We start from the raw sequence: 27,412 nt of genomic DNA on the forward strand, positions 1-27,412 counted from the left end.
TTCTATGTTCATGTCTGATCATTCTACAGAAACATTAAACAACAGCAAAAACGTATCCACCAATATCTTAAAGGAACTGACAAAACAACTACTATACATGGCAGATTGTAAATACACATATTGGCCACATATTAATTTTAAGCTTATAGACACTGTACATATATTTACGTCATTATTCCACCTAAATATAAAACTGTTATTAATTTATTTTTCTGGTACTTCACGATTTTTAGATATACTCTTAAAATGCAAAATATAATTTAAAAAGAAGTTTCTCAATTAAATCTTCATCCTCCATTCTCATCAAACCAAAATTAATTTACACAGTGGCATTGTTTTTATTTTTGGATACAATCTAGTTGTATTATGAGCTGACTGCTGTGATATAATGTACTGTGTTCATGGCAATTTTGGTGTCACTAATTGGTGCTTTTATGATATTTTTCGTTCCAGCTTGAGGCTTTGGGTGTCAAGCTTGTCATATTACCAAACACCTAGTTAGCTGTGAGTTTGGTGTCAGTCCTACAAACACACTTTCAGCCTGAGCACAGATATTTTCTTTGAGCTTTAAAAGCAGCAGCTTTTCTACCTCAGGGCGTCCTGCATATTGAACTCTGGTCTGTTGGTCATTACTCCAGGACAACACACACACACACACACACACACACACACACACACACGCACACACACAAACACACTTTTTGTCCCTCCTCCCTGGGCAGAGAGCTTTTTTCTCAGCAGTGAAGTCAACCAGTGTTCAGTAGAAGTTTGGTCATGTCTGGACTGTTGGGTGTTCGGCAGCTGCTGCTGTGGGGCATCGCCTGCCTCTGGCTGCCCAGCCTGGCCCGGGGGGCTCTGGTCGTCTCTGGGGACCGTGCAGCTGTGCAGGTAACTTCACACACTGACTCTTTTATACTCTACTCTTAACTTGAAATTACATTGTTTTATTGTTGTCATTTTGCTAATATTTATTTTATCTGATGATTCCTGATTGAATCACTAGTGCTTCTTATGTTTCTTATGAATAATCCCTTTAACACAAACTGTGCTCCTTCATAACTAGTTGGCATCTTAAATCCTACTCAGTTTTGCTGTCATATTCTCCTTCTAATTTCTCCTCTTTGTGAGATAAATGATTTAAAGTATATTGTGTGAATGAGTGCTTCTTTCTTACAAATTAGTTCATGTTATAGCAGTGGCTTTTTCTAATATCTTGTTGCTCTGCTCTGCTTTATATGTATTTCAGGGGACAAGAGGAGCTGACAGATCACTGCAGGTATTTTGCTGAAACTACTGAATTTACAGACAGTTGCTTCATGTTATAGGGACAATATTTGGTTATGGAGTTGCATCTTTCTGTTCATACATTATTCAAGATGTATGAATGTTTGGGATTTAGATCATTATTCCTTTTTCATCCAGATCTAAAACGAATATCATCTCTCTTTTCTTTTGTCTTACAGAAAAGAAGCACAAATGATGGCACGGTAAGAAAAGAATCAGTTTAGATCTTTATTGACAATACCCACACTATCCATGCTTAATGCTTCCAGCACCCAGGTTGACTCACCCAAACAGTCTCATCACATCACTCCCAAAGTGGAATCAGTGACATAATGTCTTTTTAAAAATGTTTTCAAACTGTAATAATTTTTCTTTGGCACAAATCAGGGCAGCGTATTGTTGGCTTGACTCCGCTTGAAATGACATAAAAGTAGAGCATCTTCCTTACTGTATTAAAATACTGTATGTGAGGGGCTTGTGACAAGTTGTCCATGTTGTTCTATTGCTGTTTTCTATCTCTTCCTCCCTGTTTCTGTGTCTCAGGTGGAGGTGTATAGTGTGACAGTGGACTGCACTGTGGCGTCTCGTTTCGCTCACACTGTCATGACCTCAAAGGCTCTGAACAAAGCAAGCTCCTCACAGGAAATCTTCTTCGAAGTGGAGCTTCCAAAGACCGCCTTCATCACCAACTTCAGCATGTCAGTCTGTCATTCCTACATTCCTGGCAATATTTGTGCTTCCTTTTGCAGTTGTGCTCTAAAGCAGGTTTTTGTCAGTGACACGGTTCATTTACTCAATTTGTCATCCTCCATTTTTGGACCTTACAGGGAAATTGATGGTCAGGAGTATGTTGGAGAGGTGAAAGAGAAAGAGAAAGCCAAGAAACAGTATGAGAAGGCTGTTTCCTCAGGACAGACTGCTGGACTGGTCAAGTAAGTCATTTAAGATGAAAAAGACCACCCACACCACCTCTTTACACGTACTAAAGCAACGTAGTGTATCTAAAGTTCCTAAACTGATCATTTTAACATCAGAGGTGGTCAGTTGTGTCTGTGTTTTGTTAAAGGGTGTCTGGAAGAAAGATGGAGAAGTTTTCAGTGTCTGTCAACATTGCAGCTGAAAGTAACGTAACTTTCATTCTGACCTATGAGGAGCTCCTTCAGAGGAAACTGGGCCAGTATGAGATTCTGACCCGAGTTAAACCCAAACAACCGGTCCAGGAGTTTCAGGTGAATCCATGTACACATCCTGGCTCTTCCTGATTTCCTGCTTGTGTCAGATATTCTTAATAAGTGGTTTTCCTCACAAAATTAACTCACTGTTCCTGTGTGTGTGTGTGTGTGTGTGTGTCTGCGTGTGTGCATGCATGCCTGACTGTGTGGAGACAGATTGTGACAAACATTTACGAGCCTCAAGGCATTTCTTATGTTGATGCTCAAGCAACCTTCCTCTCCAATGAGCTGCTCCCCCTAGTGGAGAAAACTGTCACAGACAAAAAGGTACATGCTACAGAAAATGAGATTGTCTCTGATTGTTGCATCTGTGTGTCTCTGTTTTAGTTTTCAAAGTGAAGGTAATGTTGGTCTGACTTTCTGTCTCTGTATTCAATGAAATGAACAACATACAGAATTTAAGAAGTAAGAATGGGCCAAACTGAATGTATTAATCCTCTTGTCAGGCTCACATCTCTTTTTCACCAACTATGGATCAGCAGAGGAAGTGTCCAGGTTGTGATGAGACACTGATCGATGGAGATTTTATCATCAAGTATGATGTGAACCGTGCAAAGAGCCTCGGGGACATTCAGGTCAGCAGTCAACTAATATTGTACATCAGAATCACCTCAGTGTCTGATGTCTGCATATTTATACCAGGCTTCACATATAAAACTATGCAGAGTCACTTTAACCTTCTTTGTTCGCAGAACAAGTTCTGAAAGAAAATCAAAAAATCTGTAATAAGACTGCAACAACATAAAATGAATAAACTTTTTCTCTGGAAAAGAAATGATTACAATTGCAGCCTTCTGTCAATCTTTCATGTATTTTACTGCTCTTTATGATTCTCTTCCCTTCAGATTGTGAACGGATACTTTGTGCACTTCTTTGCTCCACCTGACCTACCCAGAGTCCCAAAGAACGTGGTGTTTGTGATCGACAGGAGCACTTCAATGAGGGGAACAAAGATCCAGCAGGTAAGAGACTGTTCAGACATCAGACATGATTCAAAGGTAAAGTGGTTCTAATACATTGATGCACACAAGCACGCATTTTGACCTCTGACCTTGTAACTCTTTATAGACCCGAGAGGCAATGCTGGCCATCATCAAAGACCTCGATGAGGAGGACTACTTTGCCCTCATCCAGTTTGATAGCATTATCGATCCTTGGAAGGAATCACTAACCAAAGCAACCAAGGAAAATGTGGCTGAAGCCATGGCCCACATTGGAAAGTTATCAGCCAGGGGAGGTTAATATAAAAACAAGTGACACCATCTTTAATGCCAAATGAAATCTTCACTCTCTAAATAAAAAATAAATGAAAACAATTTGTTTTACTAAATGTTTTGTGTTTTCCTTCCAGCAACTAATATCAATGATGCTGTGTTGCGAGGTGTGAACATGCTGGTGAAAGACAGACAGGAGAACAAGCTCCCAGAGGGGAGTATCGACATGATTATTTTACTGACTGATGGAATGCCAAATACCGGTGAGCAGACTATGCACATTTTATAACATATACTGTAAGTGGTGTACTTTATATTTGGCATTAAATTTGTGCCTGTTTTATCTGTGCATCTGAAGGCGAGTCGAACGTCCCAAGGATTCAGGAGAATGTGCGCTCTGCTATTGGAGGGAACATGTCTCTGTTCTGTCTTGGATTCGGAAACGATGTGGATTATTCCTTCCTGGATGTGATGAGCAAACAAAACAAGGGACTGGCCCGCAGAATCTATGAGGCCTCAGATGCAACCCTTCAACTCCAGGTGGAGGATTGAGGCTACACATTTTTGAGCCAATAGTTTTGTTTTCTTGAGGCACACACAAAGCCCAGAGTGTACTATTCAAAATTGGCCATATTCCCCTGGAAATATGTAACAACTATATGTATATAATTCTAATAAAACATATTTATATGGCACACAAATAAATGTATATAAATAAATGTGTGCATGATTCTATTACAGGGTTTCTATGAGGAGGTGTCCAGCCCTCTGCTCTTAGACGTGGACATACGTTACCCCGACAACGCAGTGGACTTCGTGACTACCAACCACTTCAGCCAGTTGTTTAACGGCACAGAGATCGTGGTGGCTGGTCGGCTGATGGACAACGACCTGGACAACTTCCTGGTGGAAGTGTTCGCCCAGGGGGTGAGGAAAAAGAAACATCAGAAAGTTAGAGACAGTGCTGAGGTGTAGAAAAGCATTTTTTCAAGCATTGTTTCTTCCCCTTTTCTCTCACCAAAAGTTTGAGGAGGACTTCCAGGTGCAGGGCCAGGCCAGTGCTGTAGAGTGGGACGTGATTTACCCAGAGGAGGAGTACGTCTTTGGGGATTTCACAGAGCGTCTGTGGGCCTACCTCACCATCCAGCAGTTACTGGAGAAGAGGTCAGTTTAAGTAATTTTCTTCAAGCTGAGCCCTGAATCGCTTGAGCTTAAATATCTTTATTTACCAATGGTCTCATGAAAATGTCAAGTGTGAGAACTTGTGTGTATTTTTTCATTCTTGCAGCAAGATTGGCACCCCTGACGAGAAAGCCAATGCCACAGCCAAGGCCCTGGACATGTCCCTGCAGTATAGCTTCGTCACCCCTCTCACCTCCATGGTGGTCACCAAGCCTGAAACTGAGGATGGAACAGACAGCCCTCTCATTGCTGATAAACTGACTGAGGGTAAGGGAGGGTAGAGAGGGTTTAAAAAGTGGCACTGGGTAGACTTTTCCTAATGTGGCATAACTGCAGTCAAGTAAAACTGTAACACACTGACGAGCAGCACCGGATACTGAATTTAAGTTAAAAACATATTATTTCTCTTTACTCCACTCACTACACCAGCAGAGGCTGGTGCTCCAGTTTGAACTGTGGAATTTAAAAAATTGTTTTTTATCTGTTTTGTTTTGTTTTTGTCAGACCAAAGACTACAGGCAGACAGAGTAGGTAAGACAGTCATTTTTTAACTAAATGAAATATAAAAGATGAAATCTATTCAGTGTGTTGTTTTTAACCTTGAATTTATTGTTTCTGTATGCAGCACATCGCTTTGTAAGCCCCCCTTTGTACTCATATGCTGCCCGACCCACATATTTTGGTAAGTTGTCTTGTTTTATAGCTCATCTTGTTTGGCCTCTACTAAGAAAGTGACACAAGATCACATCTATCTTAACCATTTTGTTTATTACTGTCATTTTACTCCGGTGTTGCCTGCAGTGGATGGAGATCCTCATTTCATGATAGAGCTGCCAGACAGAGATGACGCTCTGTGCTTCAACATCAACGACAAACCAGGAACCATTTTCAACCTGGTCAAAGACCCAACGTCAGGTCAGCCGAGTCCTGATTAACATCATGACATTCTTACTTGAGATGTGGTGCCTGATGTCCTTTTTTCATTACACATATAGTGACTAAGTCCTACACTTTAGCCGCTACTACTACATTAGCACATTAGCACATTGGAAAAGACTGAACATCATTTCTAAGTATACTCATAAACAATATTCAATCTTTTCCAATACTTCATATATTATGCATTTATTTTCTTATCAATGTCCATTTTCGGTATTGTTCATCACTTCCTATAAGCTTACAATATAAAGTTAAAACAAATACAGCCAAGCAATAAATCTGAGCAAGTAAAAAACTGTTTGCTCGTTTCCATCAGCAGCATCTGAGATTACTGGGATGAACTTAAATAACCTATGACCAGCCCGGCCTTTACCATACATCCCCTAGTGTTTGGGAGTAATATTACATTTAACACAAATCAAATACATGGTTCACACACACCAGGCCCTAATTGCTTCTGTCAGAAGACAAAGCAATTTTCAAACTATATTTCAAGGAGCCATGACAATGCAAAACAAAACCCAAATCCATAACAGACATTAACATTCTTACACATAAGTATTAATAATTCATGCAATGTTTCTTATTGCGTAATCCATAATATACACATGAATTTGACAACAATCCCTAATCTGTAGCTTCACATAACAGACATATTTTAGTCACAGGTCTTTCTATTACATTTGTCTTTGTTTGAAGATGAACAGAATGTACAAGACAAGGTAGATACTCATGAACCCATATTTTTCAGAAGAGATTGGCGATATATTGGATTTGTTTCCATCTTCTCTTTGTATATATAGATCTCTCGTTTCAAAAAGTCCTGGTGGTAGCACTGGTTTCCCTTTCATTAGAAGCAAGTGGTCTTGGGTTAATGCCTCAAGGTCATTTGGATCCTCAGACAGTCTCAAAATGGGGCGATCATTAAGCATTGCTTCAATTTCACAGAGCACAATTTGAAAATTTTCATCATCCAAACTTTGCTGACCGAGGACAGAACTCAAAACTTTTCTGATCATCCATATGATGCACTCCCAAGCACCACCGTGATGCAATCCAGAGGGTGGGTTAAAACACCACTTAATTCCCTTTTGTGCCAAAGATCTTTCAATGTGGTTCTGATTTAAAGAAGCTAAGGCTTCTCTTAGCTCTCTTTCTGCTCCCACAAAGTTGGTACCATTGTCTGATCTCATGTGAGAAACTTGTCCTCTCCGACAGAGGAGTGTTGATACATGAGTTTGTATCAAGAGAGTAAGCAACTTGCAGGTGAACGGCTCTACTTGCCATTCGAGTGAGGATTACTCCATAATGTTTCATGATGTTGCCTCCTCCTTTCACATCATCTGGACCAAAATAATCTACACCAACATTAGTGAATGGAGGCAGATCAGGGACAATTCTCTCTGTAGGCAAATCTGCCATTTTTTGTTCACTGGTCTTTCCTCTGTAACGCCTGCAGAATCTGTACCTTGCTATGATTTTCCTCACTGCAAAGTTGGCATTTGCAGTCCAGTATTTTTTCCTTACAGTGGAAAGTACATGATCTCTCCCTCCATCGCCCAGCTGTTCATGAAAATATCAGAGAATGAGGTTTGAGATGTGTTGGTCTTTAGATAAGACCAGGGGATGTTTTATATCCTCAGGCATTGCTGCTTTAGAATTCCTTCTAGAATTGGGTCAAGTTTGTAGATAGTGCTACCATTTTTTTACCTCTGATTTGCTAGAAGTTAGTGCAACAATTTCATCTTGGAATCTCTGACAAAAGGAAATTGTTGATGTCTCAGCTTCTGAGAGATCCATCAGCGACACTTTCTGACTTCCGAGTGAAGCTCTAAAAGCTTGCATCTCTTTATATGCATCCAATGATGGTGATCCATTAGTAAATATTGCAAGCTGCAACTGTTTTCTTCTCTTACTCAGAGTTCCATTCAGTTTGATGATCCAAGCAACTGCAACCTTTAACCTTTGCCAGTCAGAAAAATAAGTTATCAGTTGATAAGTGGCATTCAAAGTGTCAACAACAGTTGCATTCACCATGAGATTTCGTTTAACCTCTGGGTTGTGACACTGAAATCCATAGGGGATGCTGGCCACTTTTCTTCAGGTTCCCATGGAAACTTTGGGCTTTTAATCCATCTCTAGATGACCAGATTATCTGCCTTCAATCCTCTTGAAGCATCATGGGCAGGGTTTTTGTGACGTGAGAATGTATCTCCATTGTGAAATATTTGAGTTGTCCCTTATAGTAGATACCCTGTTTGCAACAAAGGTTTGGAACCTTTTGTCCTCATTTTTAATGTACTTTAGAACAGATGTGCTGTCAGTCCAAAAGTTTGATTTCATCAATGGAAGCTGAAGCTCTGATTGAAGCATAACAGCAACAACAGCAGCTGTGAGTTCCAGGTGAGGTATGGTAATGGGCTTCAGTGGGGCTACTCTGGCTTTGCCAAACAAGAAAGCAACATGAACCATTTTCTCAATGTTCTGCATTTTGAGGTAGGTAACTTTACCATATATATTCTCGCTAGCATTGGAGAAGTGGTGCAGTTGGGCACTTGCAATACTTCCAATACTTTGGATTTGATACACCTGCTGACCTTGAAATCTGCCACTTTTTCAAGATCTGTTAGCCACTTGTTCCACTTCTGCTGAAAAGTCTGATATCGGTATCAGGTCATCCCAATCATACTTCCTCCTACATAACTCCTGCAACAACAGTTTGGCAGGTAGTATGAGAGGTGCTCAGAATCCCAATGGATCGTAGACAGAGCTAATAATGGACAACATGCCACGTTTGGTGTGGGGTTACTCCTTGACTTTCAGTTTGAATTTGAAAGTGTCTGTCTCGATGCACCATTGCAGACCTAAAGCCCTCTATTGGCAGCTTATCTCTGTCCAGATCTAGCTCATACAGGTTCTTCGGTTTGTGTTCTTCTGGAATGTTTTGAAGCACTTTCCAACTATTACTAATCCATTTTGTGAGTTTAAAACCTCCTCTGTTGCAAACAGCTATAAGGTTCTTAACCATGGTGACAGCATCCTCTTCAGAGGGCAGGCTCTTCAGAAGGTCATCCATATAGAGGTGTCTGTTGACTGTTTAGGTCACTTCTACTGGATAGCTGGTTTGGTTATCCTCAGCAGTTTTCCTAAGAGCAAAGCATGCACAGCTGGGTGAAGAACCTGCCCCAATTGCATGGATAGTCATGTGATGCTCTACAGGATCCTGCTCCAGGTTACCTTCAGGCCACCACAAGAATAGAAGAAGTTCACATGTTCCTCTACCACCTTTACTTGGTGGAACATAGATTGTATGTCAGCCATTATTGCTACAGACTCCTGTCTGAACTTACATAAGGACTCCTACCAATGAGCTGGTCCTTGCAGAAGGTGACTGTTGAGCGAGACCCCTTTGAACTCTGCTCCACAGTCAAACACCACTCATAATGTTCCCTTCCTTGGATGGTACACTCTATGGTGAGGTATATAACACACTTTTCCCTCACATGGTTCCAACTGATGTTGTGGCACTCCTTCGGCATAGCTATTGCTAATGACATCATCAAGAAAGTTGGTGCACTCATCATGAAAACTTGGGTCCTTCTGAAGTTTCTTTCTCAGACCATGCACACGTTGCTTGGCAACGCAGAGGTTGTTTGGCATGGTGATATTTTCTCTTTTGAAAGGCAGTTTGATTTTATAGTGCCCATCTTGAAGCTCAACAGAGCTTTCATCAATTTAGACAAACTTCTTTTCCTGTCTTGACATCTCTTCTTGGTCTTTAGAGGTTCTCTCTTTGAAGTCTTGGTTGTATTGGTTGGTTAATAATTCCTCTATCCTGTCGACAATAATCCTGTTAACACTAACTTCAGGGTAGCCACTCCCACTCTGCTTGTCATTGTTTCCTTTTAATGGACCATTAATCACCCACCCCAGTAAGGTTCTGACAGCATATGGTCTATCTCCGTGACTATTAATCCCCTCCAAGCTTCCATCAACTTGGAGGAATTGGTGCCGATAAACAAGTCAACATCAGCTCTTATATGAGGGATCTGAATACCTTTGCGATAAGGCCACTTAACCAGCTCATCTTCACTGATAATGTTGTTTGTGGACACAGGCATCTCTTTGTCCATCAGAGTTCAACCTGTCCACCAGTTTTTCAGAACAGAAGGTACCTGTGCTTCCTTGATCCAGAAAAGCATATGTTCCAATCACTTTATTTCCCCTTGCACACTTCACTTGTACAGGCAAGATTGGAATGCCACTGCTGTTGCCAGCCCCTGTATGACCACAAGCTGAGGTAGTTGTGCAAATCTCTGATCTTTTCTTTGGTCATTCAGTATCTTCATGGATAACCCACTCATTTTTTCAATACGCAAAATGCTGGGATGAGTTTGGTTGCATTGACTGCAAGTAATGCACCTATCGCAATTCTTGCTTAAGTGCCCTGTGTGCAAATAACCGAAACAAAGACCTTTCTCCTTTAGAAAATTAAATTTTTCCCTGTGTGTCTTTCTTCCCAGCTGTGGACACTGCTCCAATGCATGACCACATGCACAATACAGACAGGAAACAGGGTTTGCCTTTGTACAGAAGATAACTTCATTCTTAATATTATCATTCTTTAGAGTATCTGCTTTAAATTCATCCTTAATAGACACATGAGTTGCAAAACGGTTTCTTTTGAACTGTGTTTTCAATTGAGACTTGCCTCTGACTCCTCCTTTAACAAGCGGAGTGTCCTGTATGTCTGCAAAGACTGGATCTGAAACAATTCTGACCTGTTGCTCAATGAACTTGACAATGTCAGTGAAACAAGCTCTTTGGTTATCTCTGTCCAAAATTTCACATGCTCTTACTCTCCATTTTTCTCTGAGTTTATATGGAATTTTCTGAATCAGTTTTCATATTTGCTGGCATGTTTAGCTCTTCCAAGTAATACTGTGGTTCCTCCATAGCATTGGAACATTTGAGTAGGAAAAGTGCATATGCTTGGAGTCTTTTAACATCCTCAGACTTGACACTTGGCCTTGAGCAGATGCTTAGCAACAGCCTAACCTCTCTGAGTCATATGAAGTTAGCTGTGCAGAAGATCCCTTGGCTCTCCCCTGGTAAACTGCTCAAGATAATACAAACAGTCCCCTTTACTGTTAGTTTTTGCTTCCACGCAATTGTCAAACGCTTGAATATTTTAAGCTGTAGAGGATATCCATCAAAAATAAAATAGAAACTGAGAGGTTTGCATTTGAACAAGGAGTGTTGTTATCTCATTTTGTCATTGCAGCAAACTGTAGAGATCTCCCGATGGTAGAGAGGTTTGAATGACTCCAGGCTTTGTTTGCCACTCCAGAGGATCCAAAGTTGACTTATGTAATGTTTTCATATCTTGTTGAGATTTGGCATCATCCTACTTACTATTGTGAGCTGTGTCCTTGGACTTGTGGTGATCGGGTGCAACTTCTTTTTCCACCAATGACTGAGTATTGGTTTGCACTTAATGAAGAGACGTATGCTGCTGTGAGGACTGCTCATACCAAGGCTCATATTTTTTGTTTTTAAGTTTAGTCTCTTTCCTGAAATAAGACTCCATTCCATCGCACCATCCATCTGAAACACTGCTATTGTCACAGGCTTGGAGTACTGCTAGCCTAGAAGTAGAGGCTGCTATTTCAGTGTCCAGCTCAAGCTGCTACTTTTTCCTCCTTAAAAAATCTTACTGCTCCTCCAAAACGCGCTTCTCCTTTAAAGCAGCAGCACGAGCCATGAGTGCTGCCGTGTCCACCTCTGCTTTTATGTACAGCCGCTCGATTAATCGAATTTTATTACGATTTTGGCTTCCAACGATTATGAAAACAAGATAATTGAGATAAAACGATTATTCTGCCACATTCCGTTTCACAGTGATGCTCTGATTTTGTCTTGTGCTATAAATCCAGCGCATCGTGTGTCGAGACAGACAGAGCGGAGTCTCCCTCACAGCATGGGTGTGTCTGAAATTAACAGTCAAATGTTCAGTGGTGGAAACTGACTCATTGAGACATCTACAGGCTACCTTTTTTTAGTTTCAGTCAGACTTTGGATGCTGTTATTTTAGATATGAAGATGTTTTGCTCCGTGTAATGATCTCTCCTTTCATCCAGCCACTTGGAGCCGCATTTTCTCTGTCTGCAGCAGGGTTTACGTTAGCCGGTATATGCCAGCTTTTTGCTGGTATCTCGTGTAGTTACAGATTAAAATATCAACAGCCAAAACGTCTGGTGGGAAATATGATGATTGCCAAATAAATAAATTAATTAATTCACAGCATATTAAATAGTCTGATATTGTGTGACATATAATGGCCATTGTAAATTTGTGTGCACATATTATCATAAAGCGTAAATCCAATGCATTGGTTTCAACTGTCTTAACCTGTCTTAACAAAACTAACATTTTGTTTCATGGATTTAAGTAGGCCACTGACTTACTATAAATATGGAAGAAGAAAAGGTGCAATCTTGCAACCCACTTACTGATGGTAAACGGTCAGTGAATGAGGCTGACCTTGATGGGGGTGTGAGAGAACTAGAAACGGGCACTGTGAAAAAGTGCTCTGTTAAATTAACACACAAAGCACTGATGGACAAAATAGAGAATTTAGAGGAAAGAAAGACTAAATTAAACAAATTGTCTAAACTAAAACAAACTATTGACTTGATGAGTGATAAAGACTATATAAATGAGGTGAAATGTGCATTTGACAGGTTTAAAGGGGTGTGTGATGAAGCTAAACAAATGCATGTGACTCTATTGGGGTTATTACCTGAAGATGAAGCAACGAAACATGAAATATGGTACAAAGCAAAAATGTTGAATATCAGTGATTTTATTGCTGATGTGAGTAAATGGTTGTCTAAAACTCAGAATTGCCCTGCTGCTGATGACGGTGACAATGATAGAGAGGAGGTTTGTGTTGAACCTCATGACAGCATTTCAAATGTTGAGTCAAATTCCTCCAGTAAACAGTCAAGTCACAAAAGCTCCAAAAGCAGTCAATCTTCTACTTCTTCTGCACGCATTAAAGTAGGGCTGCTCAATTATGGCAAAAATCATAATCACAATTATTTTGGTCAATATTGAGATCATGATTATTTAACAGGATTACTCATTGACTTTGGAAACATCATGCCTTTATTGAACTTTTTTAAACAAAACTCGTCTTTTAATAGTGGATTTCTTTGAATTTTAAATATAAATCAATTGAAAAAAATAAAAAATGTTACAAAAATAATGTTTAAAACAAGAGATAAATGCATTTTGTATATATATAAGTTAAACCTCCTACTGATCAATTACATGTTAATTAACTGTGGAGCTCCAGGTTGATCCGTTTCACTGTGCCAGTGCTGGATGTAATGTTACCTGAGAGCAAATGGTCAGATTTTTCGTGTTAACTGCTGTCGAGCTAAAGTGTAGGGCTGCTACCGGAGTGTGTGACTTTTCAATCTCTTAGTCACATCTGACCAAACACTCAGTGAATCTCTCAATGTCTTAACGGAGGCAAAATGAAACTTTTGCATAATATAAGTTTATATTTAAGTTGTCTTATAGGTCACACAATATTAGACTATTTAATATGCTATTAATGAATTTATTTATTTATTTGGCAATCAGCATATTTCCCACCAGACATTTTGGCCGTTGATATTTTCATCTGCCGGACAACTACACGTGATACCAGCAAACTCTGCTGCAGACAGACAAAGCGTGGCTCCAAGTGGCTGGATGAAAGGAGAGATCATTACACAGAGCAAAACATCCTCATATCTAAAATAACAGCATCCAATGTCTGACTGAAACTAAAACAAAGTAGCCTGTAGATGTCTCAATAAGTCAGTTTTCACCGCTGAACATTTGACTGTTAAATCCAGACCCATTCACGCTGTGAGGAAGACTCCACTCTGTCTGTCTCACTGTGCTGTCCGGCTGCTCCGACATACAATGCGCTGGATTTATAACACAAGACAAAACCAGAGCATCACTGTGAAATGGAATGTGGCAGAATAATCGTTTTATCTCGATTATCTTGTTTTCATAATTGTTGAAAGCCAAAATCGTAATTGAAAATAAAATTTGATTAATCAAGCAGCTCTACCCCCTACTAATATTACATTTAACACAGTTCAAATACATTGCTCCTACAACACATGTATACACCTTGTGGACCAAGATTTAAATTGTTGATTTTCTTTCTCACTTTTGACACTTGTAACTCCTCATATATGTGTCAGTCAATCATCTCCTGCAGTTAAACAGTGAGAGGCTGAATCCCGTGTTATTTCTTCAGGTATTTTAGTGAATGGCCAGATCATCGGAGACAAGAAAATCCCGCCCGATGGTAAAATCAACACCTACTTTTGGCGTTTTGGCATCACCCACCAGAAGCTGGGGGTGAGACTGGAGGTGAGCACTCAGGACATCTTGGTGTTTCAGGACGGCAAACGGGTCAAGCTGCTGTGGTCTGATACAGCCTCCCTCAAAGGAGCCAAGTGAGTGACTGAACCACCAGATTATCATCTTCTTCAGGGAAAGATCCCAATACATGAAAAATATAACAAAACAATGTTGCCCACTTATCTTCTCCATCTATCACAACCGCTTCACCTGTTTCCACTCTCCTCTTTCCTCTCCCTTCTGTCTCCCACGTCATTCATCTTCCCCTTCCTGTCTCCCCTTCTTTCTCCTCCAGTGTGGATCTTCTCGTGACCAAGGACCGTAGCCTAACGATAACCCTAAGAGATTCTGTCAAGTTTGTGATCCTGCTACACAAAGTGTGGAAGAAGCACCCGTACCACCGGGACTACTTGGGTTTCTACACAGTGGACAGCCACCTCCTGTCTCCCTCTGTTCATGGTCTGCTAGGTACAACATGACACACTTGTTGGGATGTAGATTGCATGGTTTAGGGTTTGATAGAAGGTCAAGCTAAGTGATCTGGCTTTCATTTCATTTCTATTATAATTTACGATGGTGTCTCATCAGAGCAGCCAAAAAAACTTCAATAATGAATCAACAAACATTTCGAGAAAAAAAGAAAGAAAAATGAAACGAAATGAAAATGAAATCTCTGCAGTTCCACTTGGCTCTATGAAGCATATTAGCATTTTTCAGCTAATAAGTTTGGTTTTACAGACTGCATCTTAAAGGATAAGGTTGGCAATTTGCTGTTTTTTCTTATTGTCAACAAATCTCATGTGCAGAGCCAAACCAACAATGAATTGAACCTACTTACAATTATTGTGTGTGTATCCAAAGCCTGATATATCTTATTCCTCTGTGCAGTAGACCTGTTGTTGCCCAAAAGCTATTAAAAACACATAAATGAGCCACGCAGCTGCACTGGGTGACATGTTCCTTCATCCCCTGGACAATGGTTACAGTACTTTGTTTAGAAAAGGCTCCAAAGAGTAAAAACAGCAATCACATTATCAATCTCAGGAGAAAAGTTCCTTTTATGGCAGACATCACTGTAAATGCAGCTCTGTGCTTCTGTTTACAGAGCTTCGCTAGCTTGTTGTGCTACATATCACAATCTCTTGACTTTGCACTAAAGTTCTTTGAGAAATTTGCAATGTAGCACAAAGTCAAGAGGTTGTGACATGTTTTAATAGCTCTTGGACAACAACGGAGGTCTACGGCACAGAGGAATAAGATATATCAGGCTTTGGATACACACACAATACTTATAAGTAGGATGAGTTCAATGTTGATTTGGCTCTGCACATGAGATTTGTCAACAAAAGAAAAATATAGAAAATCGTCCACCAAATCCTTTAACTTTTATGGTCTCACCATTCTCATCAACCCTGTTTGTAGCAGCAGCAGACAGCTGTTTTCAACAAAAACAAGGTTCTGAGAAATCCACAGTTGACAGGAGAATAAATATTGAACTTACATTTGTCGGTTGGCCAAAGACAAGACTCCAAATCAATACCAATGTTGGTTCATGTCTTCTGGATATATAGAAATAGGTAACCGTTTGCTGATTAAGTTCCCCATATCAACTTTATAAGTTGACAGAATGTCAAGTTTGTGTTTACAGCTTGTTGTTTTCCCCTCAAGTAGTCAAAAACATAAATTATTGATACTTTAAATTAACCTGTATAGTTTCCTTATGTCAGAAAAAAAACACAAAAAACAAAAGAAAAACAGAATAAGAATGAATATTATTTGAATAGAATTAACATTACTTCACATTTCCTCTCTGTAAGGGGGGGGGGGGGGGGGAGGTAGTAGGTAAAGTTGCTAAACCGAAATGATCTGATTCTAACAAATATTTCCATTGATCATCTTTGTTCATACTGTAAACTGTATCTGTATAAACAAAGTAATACTGTAAACCAGTTGGTAATGATGTATTTTATGCCAAACAGAGAAATCAGACCAGATTAGAGTGAAGAGATAAGAAAAGAAATGATTTTCACTCCCAATGGTGGGTCATCCTCTAGGTCAGTTTTACAGCGGGATTGAATATGAGGTCACAGACCTGCGTACAGGTGACGTCCCAGAGAAACCAGACGCCACCATGTATGTGAAAGGACAGCAGCTCAATGTGACCAGGTACGCCACATGCCTCAGAGTTTGCATTTATTGTGTCCCAAATGGATAAATGTCTGTTTCTTCGTGTTGTTTTCATTGTGCAGTCCTAATATCATCGGGTCTACATGATGTTTTTGTCTTGGTCTACAGAGGCTGGCAGAGAGACTTCAGGAGAGATGTGAAGAACGGAGAAAATGTTCCCTGCTGGTTCATTCACAGTAATGGAACAGGCCTCATCGACGGAGATGTTTCAGACTACATTGTGTCAGGCCTTTTCAAAAGAGTTTAAAAGCAGTTTGCAGACAGTCTTATCACTGTTGTTCCTGTAAATCAGCACCCAAATTTATACAATAAAACACGTACATAAAATAAAATCTGCCTGCACTCTTAACACTCTGTTGTTTCAGTATATATTGTGCTTACATGGTGCATTTTGCCAAATAAGATTAAATCAAGTTACCACAAACGAATTTCTCATCAGCAACCAATACATAACAATACACAGCAAGTGTGAGAAATGCAGAGTCAGCTGGGGCCCACAAGGCATTTTTGCTTTCGGGCCACTTGCATTAATCCGGCCCTGGCAGATGATGGTTAAAGTATTAACATTAAAATGAAAAACAAGCAACCTGATTAACAACAGAACTCCAATAGCCTACCTCTCTGTGATGACATGAGCACTAACAATAGTACCTGAATGTATCACTAAGACTCCACACTGTAGACCCATGGGTACATTATCAAGTTAGAAAAATACAGAGAGACAAAATGATTGGTTCATTTTTGCCAAATACAGTGTCACATGATGAAAATGACTCATCAAATGGAGAGCAGAGTGCAGTGCAGCTTTTCCAAGTAAATAATACTGTTTGTTCACCGGGTTCAGAGTGGGTGCAAAACATATATGCTTGTTAACATATTTTCTGAAAATACTTTAACTTAAAAAACCTTCAAGAGAGTCTCTGTGATTGTCTTGCTGTACTCCACTGTTTGCTCTCCAGCAAATGAGAGATTTCATAAACACACATGTTAAGTGAAGCAGCACTGGCTGTTTAGTGAGAGGGTCCAGCAAAGAAGGAGGAAAGCACTTGAATGAAGCAAGTTTATCTGATGTTGATGAATAAATGAATGAATGAATAATTCTATGTTCATGTCTGATCATTATACAGAAACATTAAACAACAGCAAAAACGTATCCACCAATATCTTAAAGGAACTGACAAAACAACTACTATACATGGCAGATTGTAAATACACATATTGGCCACATATTAATTTTAAGCTTATAGACACTGTATATATATTTACATCATTATTCCACCTAAATATAAAACTGTTATTAATTTATTTTTCTGGTACTTCACGATTTTTAGATATACTCTTAAAATGCAAAATATAATTTAAAAAGAAGTTTCTCAATTAAATCTTCATCCTCCATTCTCATCAAACCAAAATTAATTTACACAGTGGCATTGTTTTTATTTTTGGATACAATCTAGTTGTATTATGAGCTGACTGCTGTGATATAATGTACTGTGTTCATGGCAATTTTGGTGTCACTAATTGGTGCTTTTATGATATTTTTCGTTCCAGCTTGAGGCTTTGGGTGTCAAGCTTGTCATATTACCAAACACCTAGTTAGCTGTGAGTTTGGTGTCAGTCCTACAAACACACTTTCAGCCTGAGCACAGATATTTTCTTTGAGCTTTAAAAGCAGCAGCTTTTCTACCTCAGGGCGTCCTGCATATTGAACTCTGGTCTGTTGGTCATTACTCCAGGACAACACACACACACACACACACACACACACACACACACGCACACACACACACACACACGCACACACACAAACACACTTTTCGTCCCTCCTCCCTGGGCAGAGAGCTTTTTTCTCAGCAGTGAAGTCAACCAGTGTTCAGTAGAAGTTTGGTCATGTCTGGACTGTTGGGTGTTCGGCAGCTGCTGCTGTGGGGCATCGCCTGCCTCTGGCTGCCCAGCCTGGCCCGGGGGGCTCTGGTCGTCTCTGGGGACCATGCAGCTGTGCAGGTAACTTCACACACTGACTCTTTTATACTCTACTCTTAACTTGAAATTACATTGTTTTATTGTTGTCATTTTGCCAGTATTTATTTTATCTGATGATTCCTGATTGAATCACTAGTGCTTCTTATGTTTCTTATGAATAATCCCTTTAACACAAACTGTGCTCCTTCATAACTAGTTGGCATCTTAAATCCTACTCAGTTTTGCTGTCATATTCTCCTTCTAATTTCTCCTCTTTGTGAGATAAATGATTTAAAGTATATTGTGTGAATGAGTGCTTCTTTCTTACAAATTAGTTCATGTTATAGCAGTGGCTTTTTCTAATATCTTGTTGCTCTGCTCTGCTGTATTTGTATTTCAGGGGACAAGAGGAGCTGACAGATCACTGCAGGTATTTAGCTGAAACTACTGAATTTACAGACAATTGCTTCATGTTATAGGGACAATATTTGGTTATGGAGTTGCATCTTTCTGTTCATACATTATTCAAGATGTATGAATGTTTGGGATTTAGATCATTATTCCTTTTTCATCCAGATCTAAAAGGAATATCATCTCTCTTTTCTTTTGTCTTACAGAAAAGAAGCACAAATGATGGCACGGTAAGAAAAGAATCAGTTTAGATCTTTATTGACAATACCCACACTATCCATGCTTAATGCTTCCAGCACCCAGGTTGACTCACCCAAACAGTCTCATCACATCACTCCCAAAGTGGAATCAGTGACATAATGTCTTTTTAAAAATGTTTTCAAACTGTAATAATTTTTCTTTGGCACAAATCAGGGCAGCGTATTGTTGGCTTGACTCCGCTTGAAATGACATAAAAGTAGAGCATCTTCCTTACTGTATTAAAATACTGTATGTGAGAGGCTTGTGACAAGTTGTCCATGTTGTTCTATTGCTGTTTTCTATCTCTTCCTCCCTGTTTCTGTGTCTCAGGTGGAGGTGTATAGTGTGACAGTGGACTGCACTGTGGCGTCTCGTTTCGCTCACACTGTCATGACCTCAAAGGCTCTGAACAAAGCAAGCTCCTCACAGGAAATCTTCTTCGAAGTGGAGCTTCCAAAGACCGCCTTCATCACCAACTTCAGCATGTCAGTCTGTCATTCCTTCATTCCTGGCAATATTTGTGCTTCCTTTTGCAGTTGTGCTCTAAAGCGGGTTTTTGTCAGTGACACGGTTCATTTACTCAATTTGTCATCCTCCATTTTTGGACCTTACAGGGAAATTGATGGTCAGGAGTATGTTGGAGAGGTGAAAGAGAAAGAGAAAGCCAAGAAACAGTATGAGAAGGCTGTTTCCTCAGGACAGACTGCTGGACTGGTCAAGTAAGTCATTTAAGATGAAAAAGACCACCCACACCACTCTTTACACGTACTAAAGCAACGTAGTGTATCTAAAGTTCCTAAATTGATCATTTTAACATCAGAGGCGGTCAGTTGTGTCTGTGTTTTGTTAAAGGGTGTCTGGAAGAAAGATGGAGAAGTTTTCAGTGTCTGTCAACATTGCAGCTGAAAGTAACGTAACTTTCATTCTGACCTATGAGGAGCTCCTTCAGAGGAAACTGGGCCAGTATGAGATTCTGACCCGAGTTAAACCCAAACAACCGGTCCAGGAGTTTCAGGTGAATCCATGTACACATCCTGGCTCTTCCTGATTTCCTGCTTGTGTCAGATATTCTTAATGAGTGGTTTTCCTCACAAAATTAACTCACTGCTCCTGTGTGTGTGTGTGTGTGTGTGTGCGTGCGTGCGTGTGTGTGTGTGTGTTTGTTTGTGTGTGTGCATGCATGCCTGACTGTGTGGAGACAGATTGTGACAAACATTTATGAGCCTCAAGGCATTTCTTATGTTGATGCTCAAGCAACCTTCCTCTCCAATGAGCTGCTCCCCCTAGTGGAGAAAACTGTCACAGACAAAAAGGTACATGCTACAGAAAATGAGATTGTCTCTGATTGTTGCATCTGTGTGTCTCTGTTTTAGTTTTCAAAGTGAAGGTAATGTTGGTCTGACTTTCTGTCTCTGTATTCAATAAAATGAACAACATACAGAATTTAAGAAGTAAGAATGGGCCAAACTGAATGTATTAATCCTCTTGTCAGGCTCACATCTCTTTTTCACCAACTATGGATCAGCAGAGGAAGTGTCCAGGTTGTGATGAGACACTGATCGATGGAGATTTTATCATCAAGTATGATGTGAACCGTGCAAAGAGCCTCGGGGACATTCAGGTCAGCAGTCAACAAATATTGTACATCAGAATCACCTCAGTGTCTGATGTCTGCATATTTATACCAGGCTTCACATATAAAACTATGCAGAGTCACTTTAACCTTCTTTGTTCGCAGAACAAGTTCTGAAAGAAAATCAAAAAATCTGTAATAAGACTGCAACAACATAAAATGAATAAACTTTTTCTCTGGAAAAGAAATGATTACAATTGCAGCCTTCTGTCAATCTTTCATGTATTTTACTGCTCTTTATGATTCTCTTCCCTTCAGATTGTGAACGGATACTTTGTGCACTTCTTTGCTCCATCTGACCTACCCAGAGTCCCAAAGAACGTGGTGTTTGTGATCGACAGGAGCGGCTCAATGAGTGGAACAAAGATCCAGCAGGTAAGAGACTGTTCAGACATCAGACATGATTCAAAGGTAAAGTGGTTCTAATACATTGATGCACACAAGCATGCATTTTGACCTCTGACCTTGTAACTGTTTGTAGACCCGAGAGGCAATGCTAGCTATCATCAAAGACCTCCATGAGGAGGACTACTTTGCCCTCATCCAGTTTGATCATGAGATCAATCCTTGGAAGGAATCACTAACCAAAGCAACCGAGGAAAATGTGGCTGAAGCCATGGCCCACATTGGAAAGTTATCAGCCAGGGGAGGTTAATATAAAAACAAGTGACACCATCTTTAATGCCAAATGAAATCTTTACTCTCTAAATAAAAAATAAATGAAAACAATTTGTTTTACTAAATGTTTTGTGTTTTCCTTCTAGGAACTAATATCAATGATGCTGTGTTGCGAGGTGTGAACATGCTAGTGAAAGACAGACAGGAGAACAAGCTCCCAGAGGGGAGTATCGACATGATTATTTTACTGACTGATGGAAGAGGTGAGCATGCAGACTGTGCACATTTTATAGCATATACTGTGAGTGGTGTACTTCATATTTAATATTAAATTTGTGCCTGTTTTATCTGTGCATCTGAAGGTAATTTGAACTCGATGACGGTTGAGGAGAATGTGCGCTCTGCTATTGGAGGGAACATGTCTCTGTTCTGTCTTGGATTCGGAAACGATGTGGATTATTCCTTCCTGGATGTGATGAGCAAACAAAACAAGGGACTGGCCCGCAGAATCTATGAGGCCTCAGATGCAACCCTTCAACTCCAGGTGGAGGATTGGGGCTACACATTTTTGAGCCAATAGTTTTGTTTTCTTGAGGCACACACAAAGCCCAGAGTGTACTATTCAAAATTGGCCATATTCCCCTGGAAATATGTAACAACTATACGTGTAAAACTCTAATAAAACATATTTATATGGCACACAAATAAATGTATATAAATAAATGTGTGCATGATTCTATTACAGGGTTTCTATGAGGAGGTGTCCAGCCCTCTGCTTTCAGAGGTGGACCTACGTTACCCCGACAACGCAGTGGACTTCGTGACCACCAACCACTTCAGCCAGTTGTTTAACGGCACAGAGATCGTGGTGGCTGGTCGGCTGATGGACAATGACCTGGACAACTTCCTGGTGGAAGTGTTCGCCCAGGGGGTGAGGAAAAAGAAACATCAGAAAGTTAGAGACAGTGCTGAGGTGTAGAAAAGCATTTTTTCAAGCATTGTTTCTTCCCCTTTTCTCTCACCAAAAGTTTGAGGAGGACTTCCAGGTGCAAGGCCAGGCCAGTGCTGTAGAGTGGGACGTGATTTACCCAGAGGAGGAGTACGTCTTTGGGGATTTCACAGAGCGTCTGTGGGCCTACCTCACCATCCAGCAGTTACTGGAGAAGAGGTCAGTTTAAGTAATTTTCTTCAAGCTGAGCCCTGAATTGCTTGAGCTTAAATATCTTTATTTACCAATGGTCTCATGAAAATGTCAAGTGTGAGAACTTGTGTGTATTTTTTCATTCTTGCAGCAAGATTGGCACCCCTGACGAGAAAGCCAATGCCACAGCCAAGGCCCTGGACATGTCCCTGCAGTATAGCTTCGTCACCCCTCTCACCTCCATGGTGGTCACCAAGCCTGAAACTGAGGATGGAACAGACAGCCCTCTCATTGCTGATAAACTGACTGAGGGTAAGGGAGGGTAGAGAGGGTTTAAAAAGTGGCACTGGGTAGACTTTTCCTAATGTGGCATAACTGCAGTCAAGTAAAACTGTAACACACTGACGAGCAGCACCGGATACTGAATTTAAGTTAAAAACATATTATTTCTCTTTACTCCACTCACTACACCAGCAGAGGCTGGTGCTCCAGTTTGAACTGTGGAATTTAAAAAATTGTTTATTATCTGTTTTGTTTTGTTTTTGTCAGAGCAAAGACTACAGGCAGACAGAGTAGGTAAGACAGTCATTTTTTAACTAAATGAAATATAAAAGATGAAATCTATTCAGTGTGTTGTTTTTAACCTTGAATTTATTGTTTCTGTATGCAGCACATCGCTTTGTAAGCCCCCCTTTGTACTCATATGCTGCCCGACCCACATATTTTGGTAAGTTGTCTTGTTTTATAGCTCATCTTGTTTGGCCTCTACTAAGAAAGTGACACAAGATCACATCTATCTTAACCATTTTGTTTATTACTGTCATTTTACTCCGGTGTTGCCTGCAGTGGATGGAGATCCTCATTTCATGATAGAGCTGCCAGACAGAGATGACGCTCTGTGCTTCAACATCAACGACAAACCAGGAACCATTTTCAACCTGGTCAAAGACCCAACGTCAGGTCAGCCGAATCCTGATTAACATCATGACTTTCTTACTCAAGATATGGTCCCTGAATTCCTATTTTTCACTACACATGTACACTCCTTGTGGACCAAGATGTAAATGAATTTTTGATTTTCTTTCTCACTTTTGACACTTGTAACTCCTCATATATGTGTCAGTCAATCATCTCCTGCAGTTAAACAGTGAGAGGCTGAGTCCCATGTTATTTCTTCAGGTATTTTAGTGAATGGCCAGATCATCGGAGACAAGAAAATCCCGCCCGATGGTAAAATCAACACTTACTTTTGGCGTTTTGGCATCACCCACCAGAAGCTCGGGGTGAGACTGGAGGTGAGCACTCAGGACATCTTGGTGTTTCAGGACGGCAAACGGGTCAAGCTGCTGTGGTCTGATACAGCCTCCCTCAAAGGAGCCAAGTGAGTGACTGAACCACCAGATTATCATCTTCTTCAGGGAAAGATCCCAATACATGAAAAATATAACAAAATAATGTTGCCCACTTATCTTCTCCATCTATCACAACCGCTTCACCTGTTTCCACTCTCCTCTTTCCTCTCCCTTCTGTCTCCCACGTCATTCATCTTCCCCTTCCTGCCTCCCCTTCTTTCTCCTCCAGTGTGGATCTTCTCGTGACCAAGGACCGTAGCCTAACGATAACCCTAAGAGATTCTGTCAAGTTTGTGATCCTGCTACACAAAGTGTGGAAGAAGCACCCGTACCACCGGGACTACTTGGGTTTCTACACAGTGGACAGCCACCTCCTGTCTCCCTCTGTTCATGGTCTGCTAGGTACAACATGACACACTTGTTGGGATGTAGATTGCATGGTTTAGGGTTTGATAGAAGGTCAAGCTAAGTGATCTGGCTTTTATTTCATTTCTATTATAATTTACGATGGTGTCTCATCAGAGCAGCCAAAAAACTTCAATAATGAATCAACAAACATTTCGAGAAAAAAAGAAAGAAAAATGAAACGAAATGAAAATGAAATCTCTGCAGTTCCACTTGGCTCTATGAAGCATATTAGCATTTTTCAGCTAATTAGTTTGGTTTTACAGACCGCATCTTAAAGGATAAGGTTGGCAATTTGCTGTTTTTTCTTATTGTCAACAAATCTCATGTGCAGAGCCAAACCAACAATGAATTGAACCTACTTACAATTATTGTGTGTGTATCCAAAGCCTGATATATCTTATTCCTCTGTGCAGTAGACCTGTTGTTGCCCAAAAGCTATTAAAAACACATAAATGAGCCACGCAGCTGCACTGGGTGACATGTTCCTTCATCCCCTGGACAATGGTTACAGTACTTTGTTTAGAAAAGGCTCCAAAGAGTAAAAACAGCAATCACATTATCAATCTCAGGAGAAAAGTTCCTTTTATGGCAGACATCACTATAAATGCAGCTCTGTGCTTCTGTTTACAGAGCTTCGCTAGCTTGTTGTGCTACATATCACAATCTCTTGACTTTGCACTAAAGTTCTTTGAGAAATTTGCAATGTAGCACAAAGTCAGGAGGTTGTGACATGTTTTAATAGCTCTTGGACAACAACGGAGGTCTACGGCACAGAGGAATAAGATATATCAGGCTTTGGATACACACACAATACTTATAAGTAGGATGAGTTCAATGTTGATTTGGCTCTGCACATGAGATTTGTCAACAAAAGAAAAATATAGAAAATCGTCCACCAAATCCTTTAACTTTTATGGTCTCACCATTCTCATCAACCCTGTTTGTAGCAGCAGCAGACAGCTGTTTTCAACAAAAACAAGGTTCTGAGAAATCCACAGTTGACAGGAGAATAAATATTGAACTTACATTTGTCGGTTGGCCAAAGACAAGACTCCAAATCAATACCAATGTTGGTTCATGTCTTCTGGATATATAGAAATAGGTAACCGTTTGCTGATTATGTTCCCCATATCAACTTTATAAGTTGACAGAATGTCAAGTTTGTGTTTACAGCTTGTTGTTTTCCCCTCAAGTAGTCAAAAACATAAATTATTGATACTTTAAATTAACCTGTATAGTTTCCTTATGTCAGAAAAAAAACACAAAAAACAAAAGAAAAACAGAATAAGAATGAATATTATTTGAATAGAATTAACATTACTTCACATTTCCTCTCTGTAAGGGGGGGGGGGGGGGGAGGTAGTAGGTAAAGTTGCTAAACCGAAATGATCTGATTCTAACAAATATTTCCATTGATCATCTTTGTTCATACTGTAAACTGTATCTGTATAAACAAAGTAATACTGTAAACCAGTTGGTAATGATGTATTTTATGCCAAACAGAGAAATCAGACCAGATTAGAGTGAAGAGATAAGAAAAGAAATGATTTTCACTCCCAATGGTGGGTCATCCTCTAGGTCAGTTTTACAGCGGGATTGAATATGAGGTCACAGACCTGCGTCCAGGTGACGTCCCAGAAAAACCAGACGCCACCATGTATGTGAAAGGACAGCAGCTCAATGTGACCAGGTACGCCACATGCCTCAGAGTTTGCATTTATTGTGTCCCAAATGGATAAATGTCTGTTTCTTTGTGTTGTTTTCATTGTGCAGTCCTAATATCATCGGGTCTACATGATGTTTTTGTCTTGGTCTACAGAGGCTGGCAGAGAGACTTCAGGAGAGATGTGAAGAACGGAGAAAATGTTCCCTGCTGGTTCATTCACAGTAATGGAAAAGGCCTCATCGACGGAGATGCTTCAGACTACATTGTGTCAGGCCTTTTCAAAAGAGTTTAAAAGCAGTTTGCAGACAGTCTTATCACTGTTGTTCCTGTAAATCAGCACCCAAATTCATACAATAAAACACGTACATAAAATAAAATCTGCCTGCACTCTTAACACTCTATTGTTTCAGTATATATTGTGCTTACATGGTGCATTTTGCCAAATAAGATTAAATCAAGTTACCACAAACGAATTTCTCATCAGCAACCAATACATAACAATACACAGCAAGTGTGAGAAATGCAGAGTCAGCTGGGGCCCACAAGGCATTTTTGCTTTTGGGCCTCTTGCATTAATCCGGCCCTGGCAGATGATGATTTAAGTATTAACATTAAAATGAAAAACAAGCAACCTGATTAACAACAGAACTCCAATAGCCTACCTCTCTGTGATGACATGAGCACTAACAATAGTACCTGAATGTATCACTAAGACACCACACTGTAGACCCATGGGTACATTATCAAGTTAGAAAAATACAGAGAGACAAAATGATTGGTTCATTTTTGCCAAATACAGTGTCACATGATGAAAATGACTCATCAAATGGAGAGCAGAGTGCAGTGCAGCTTTTCCAAGTAAATAATACTGTTTGTTCACCGGGTTCAGAGTGGGTGCAAAACATATATGTTTGTTAAAGTCTTTTCTGAAAATACTTTAACTTAAAAAAAACCTACAAGAGAGTCTCTGTGATTTTCTTACAGTACTCCACTGTTTGCTCTCCAGCAAATGAGAAATTACGTAAACACATGTTAAGTGAAGCAGCACGGGCTGTTTAGTGAGAGGGTCCAGCAGCTTGCGCACAGATATTTTCTATGAGCCTAAAAGCAGCAGCTTTTCTACCTCAGGGCGTCCTGCATATTGAACTCTGGTCTGTTGGTCATTACTCCAGGACAACACACACACACACACACACGCACACACACAAACACACTTTTCGTCCCTCCTCCCTGGGCAGAGAGCTTTTTTCTCAGCAGTGAAGTCAACCAGTGTTCAGTAGAAGTTTGGTCATGTCTGGACTGTTGGGTGTTCGGCAGCTGCTGCTGTGGGGCATCGCCTGCCTCTGGCTGCCCAGCCTGGCCCGGGGGGCTCTGGTCGTCTCTGGGGACCGTGCAGCTGTGCAGGTAACTTCACACACTGACTCTTTTATACTCTACTCTTAACTTGAAATTACATTGTTTTATTGTTGTCATTTTGCTAATATTTATTTTATCTGATGATTCCTGATTG

The 27,412-nt window shown here is 40.2% G+C and overlaps 2 protein-coding genes across 2 annotated transcripts; both read left to right on the top strand.

Annotated features, from left to right (window-relative positions):
- The first annotated feature begins 881 nt into the window (after positions 1 to 881).
- Positions 882 to 17,233, top strand: LOC122980480 (inter-alpha-trypsin inhibitor heavy chain H3-like). Its single transcript, XM_044348530.1, has 22 exons — positions 882 to 888; positions 1,247 to 1,276; positions 1,464 to 1,487; positions 1,828 to 1,982; positions 2,112 to 2,216; positions 2,351 to 2,513; positions 2,673 to 2,783; positions 2,963 to 3,091; positions 3,362 to 3,478; positions 3,585 to 3,753; positions 3,868 to 3,993; positions 4,089 to 4,270; positions 4,472 to 4,657; positions 4,755 to 4,894; positions 5,019 to 5,179; positions 5,417 to 5,443; positions 5,538 to 5,594; positions 5,714 to 5,827; positions 14,178 to 14,379; positions 14,580 to 14,752; positions 16,339 to 16,450; positions 16,580 to 17,233. Exons 4-22 carry the CDS (start codon positions 1,888 to 1,890, stop codon positions 16,716 to 16,718), a joined length of 2,508 nt encoding a protein of 835 aa, XP_044204465.1. The 5' UTR covers positions 882 to 888; positions 1,247 to 1,276; positions 1,464 to 1,487; positions 1,828 to 1,887; the 3' UTR covers positions 16,719 to 17,233.
- A 1,074-nt stretch (positions 17,234 to 18,307) lies between these two features.
- LOC122980841 (inter-alpha-trypsin inhibitor heavy chain H3-like) lies at positions 18,308 to 26,709 on the top strand. The gene is made up of 22 exons (XM_044349217.1): positions 18,308 to 18,475; positions 18,834 to 18,863; positions 19,051 to 19,074; positions 19,415 to 19,569; positions 19,699 to 19,803; positions 19,937 to 20,099; positions 20,287 to 20,397; positions 20,577 to 20,705; positions 20,976 to 21,092; positions 21,199 to 21,367; positions 21,482 to 21,598; positions 21,698 to 21,879; positions 22,081 to 22,266; positions 22,364 to 22,503; positions 22,628 to 22,788; positions 23,026 to 23,052; positions 23,147 to 23,203; positions 23,323 to 23,436; positions 23,656 to 23,857; positions 24,058 to 24,230; positions 25,815 to 25,926; positions 26,056 to 26,709. Exons 1-22 carry the CDS (start codon positions 18,362 to 18,364, stop codon positions 26,192 to 26,194), a joined length of 2,727 nt encoding a protein of 908 aa, XP_044205152.1. The 5' UTR covers positions 18,308 to 18,361; the 3' UTR covers positions 26,195 to 26,709.
- Positions 26,710 to 27,412: the final 703 nt, after the last annotated feature.

This window comes from Thunnus albacares, chromosome 4 (assembly GCF_914725855.1).
Source record: "Thunnus albacares chromosome 4, fThuAlb1.1, whole genome shotgun sequence".
Lineage (NCBI taxonomy): Eukaryota > Metazoa > Chordata > Actinopteri > Scombriformes > Scombridae > Thunnus > Thunnus albacares.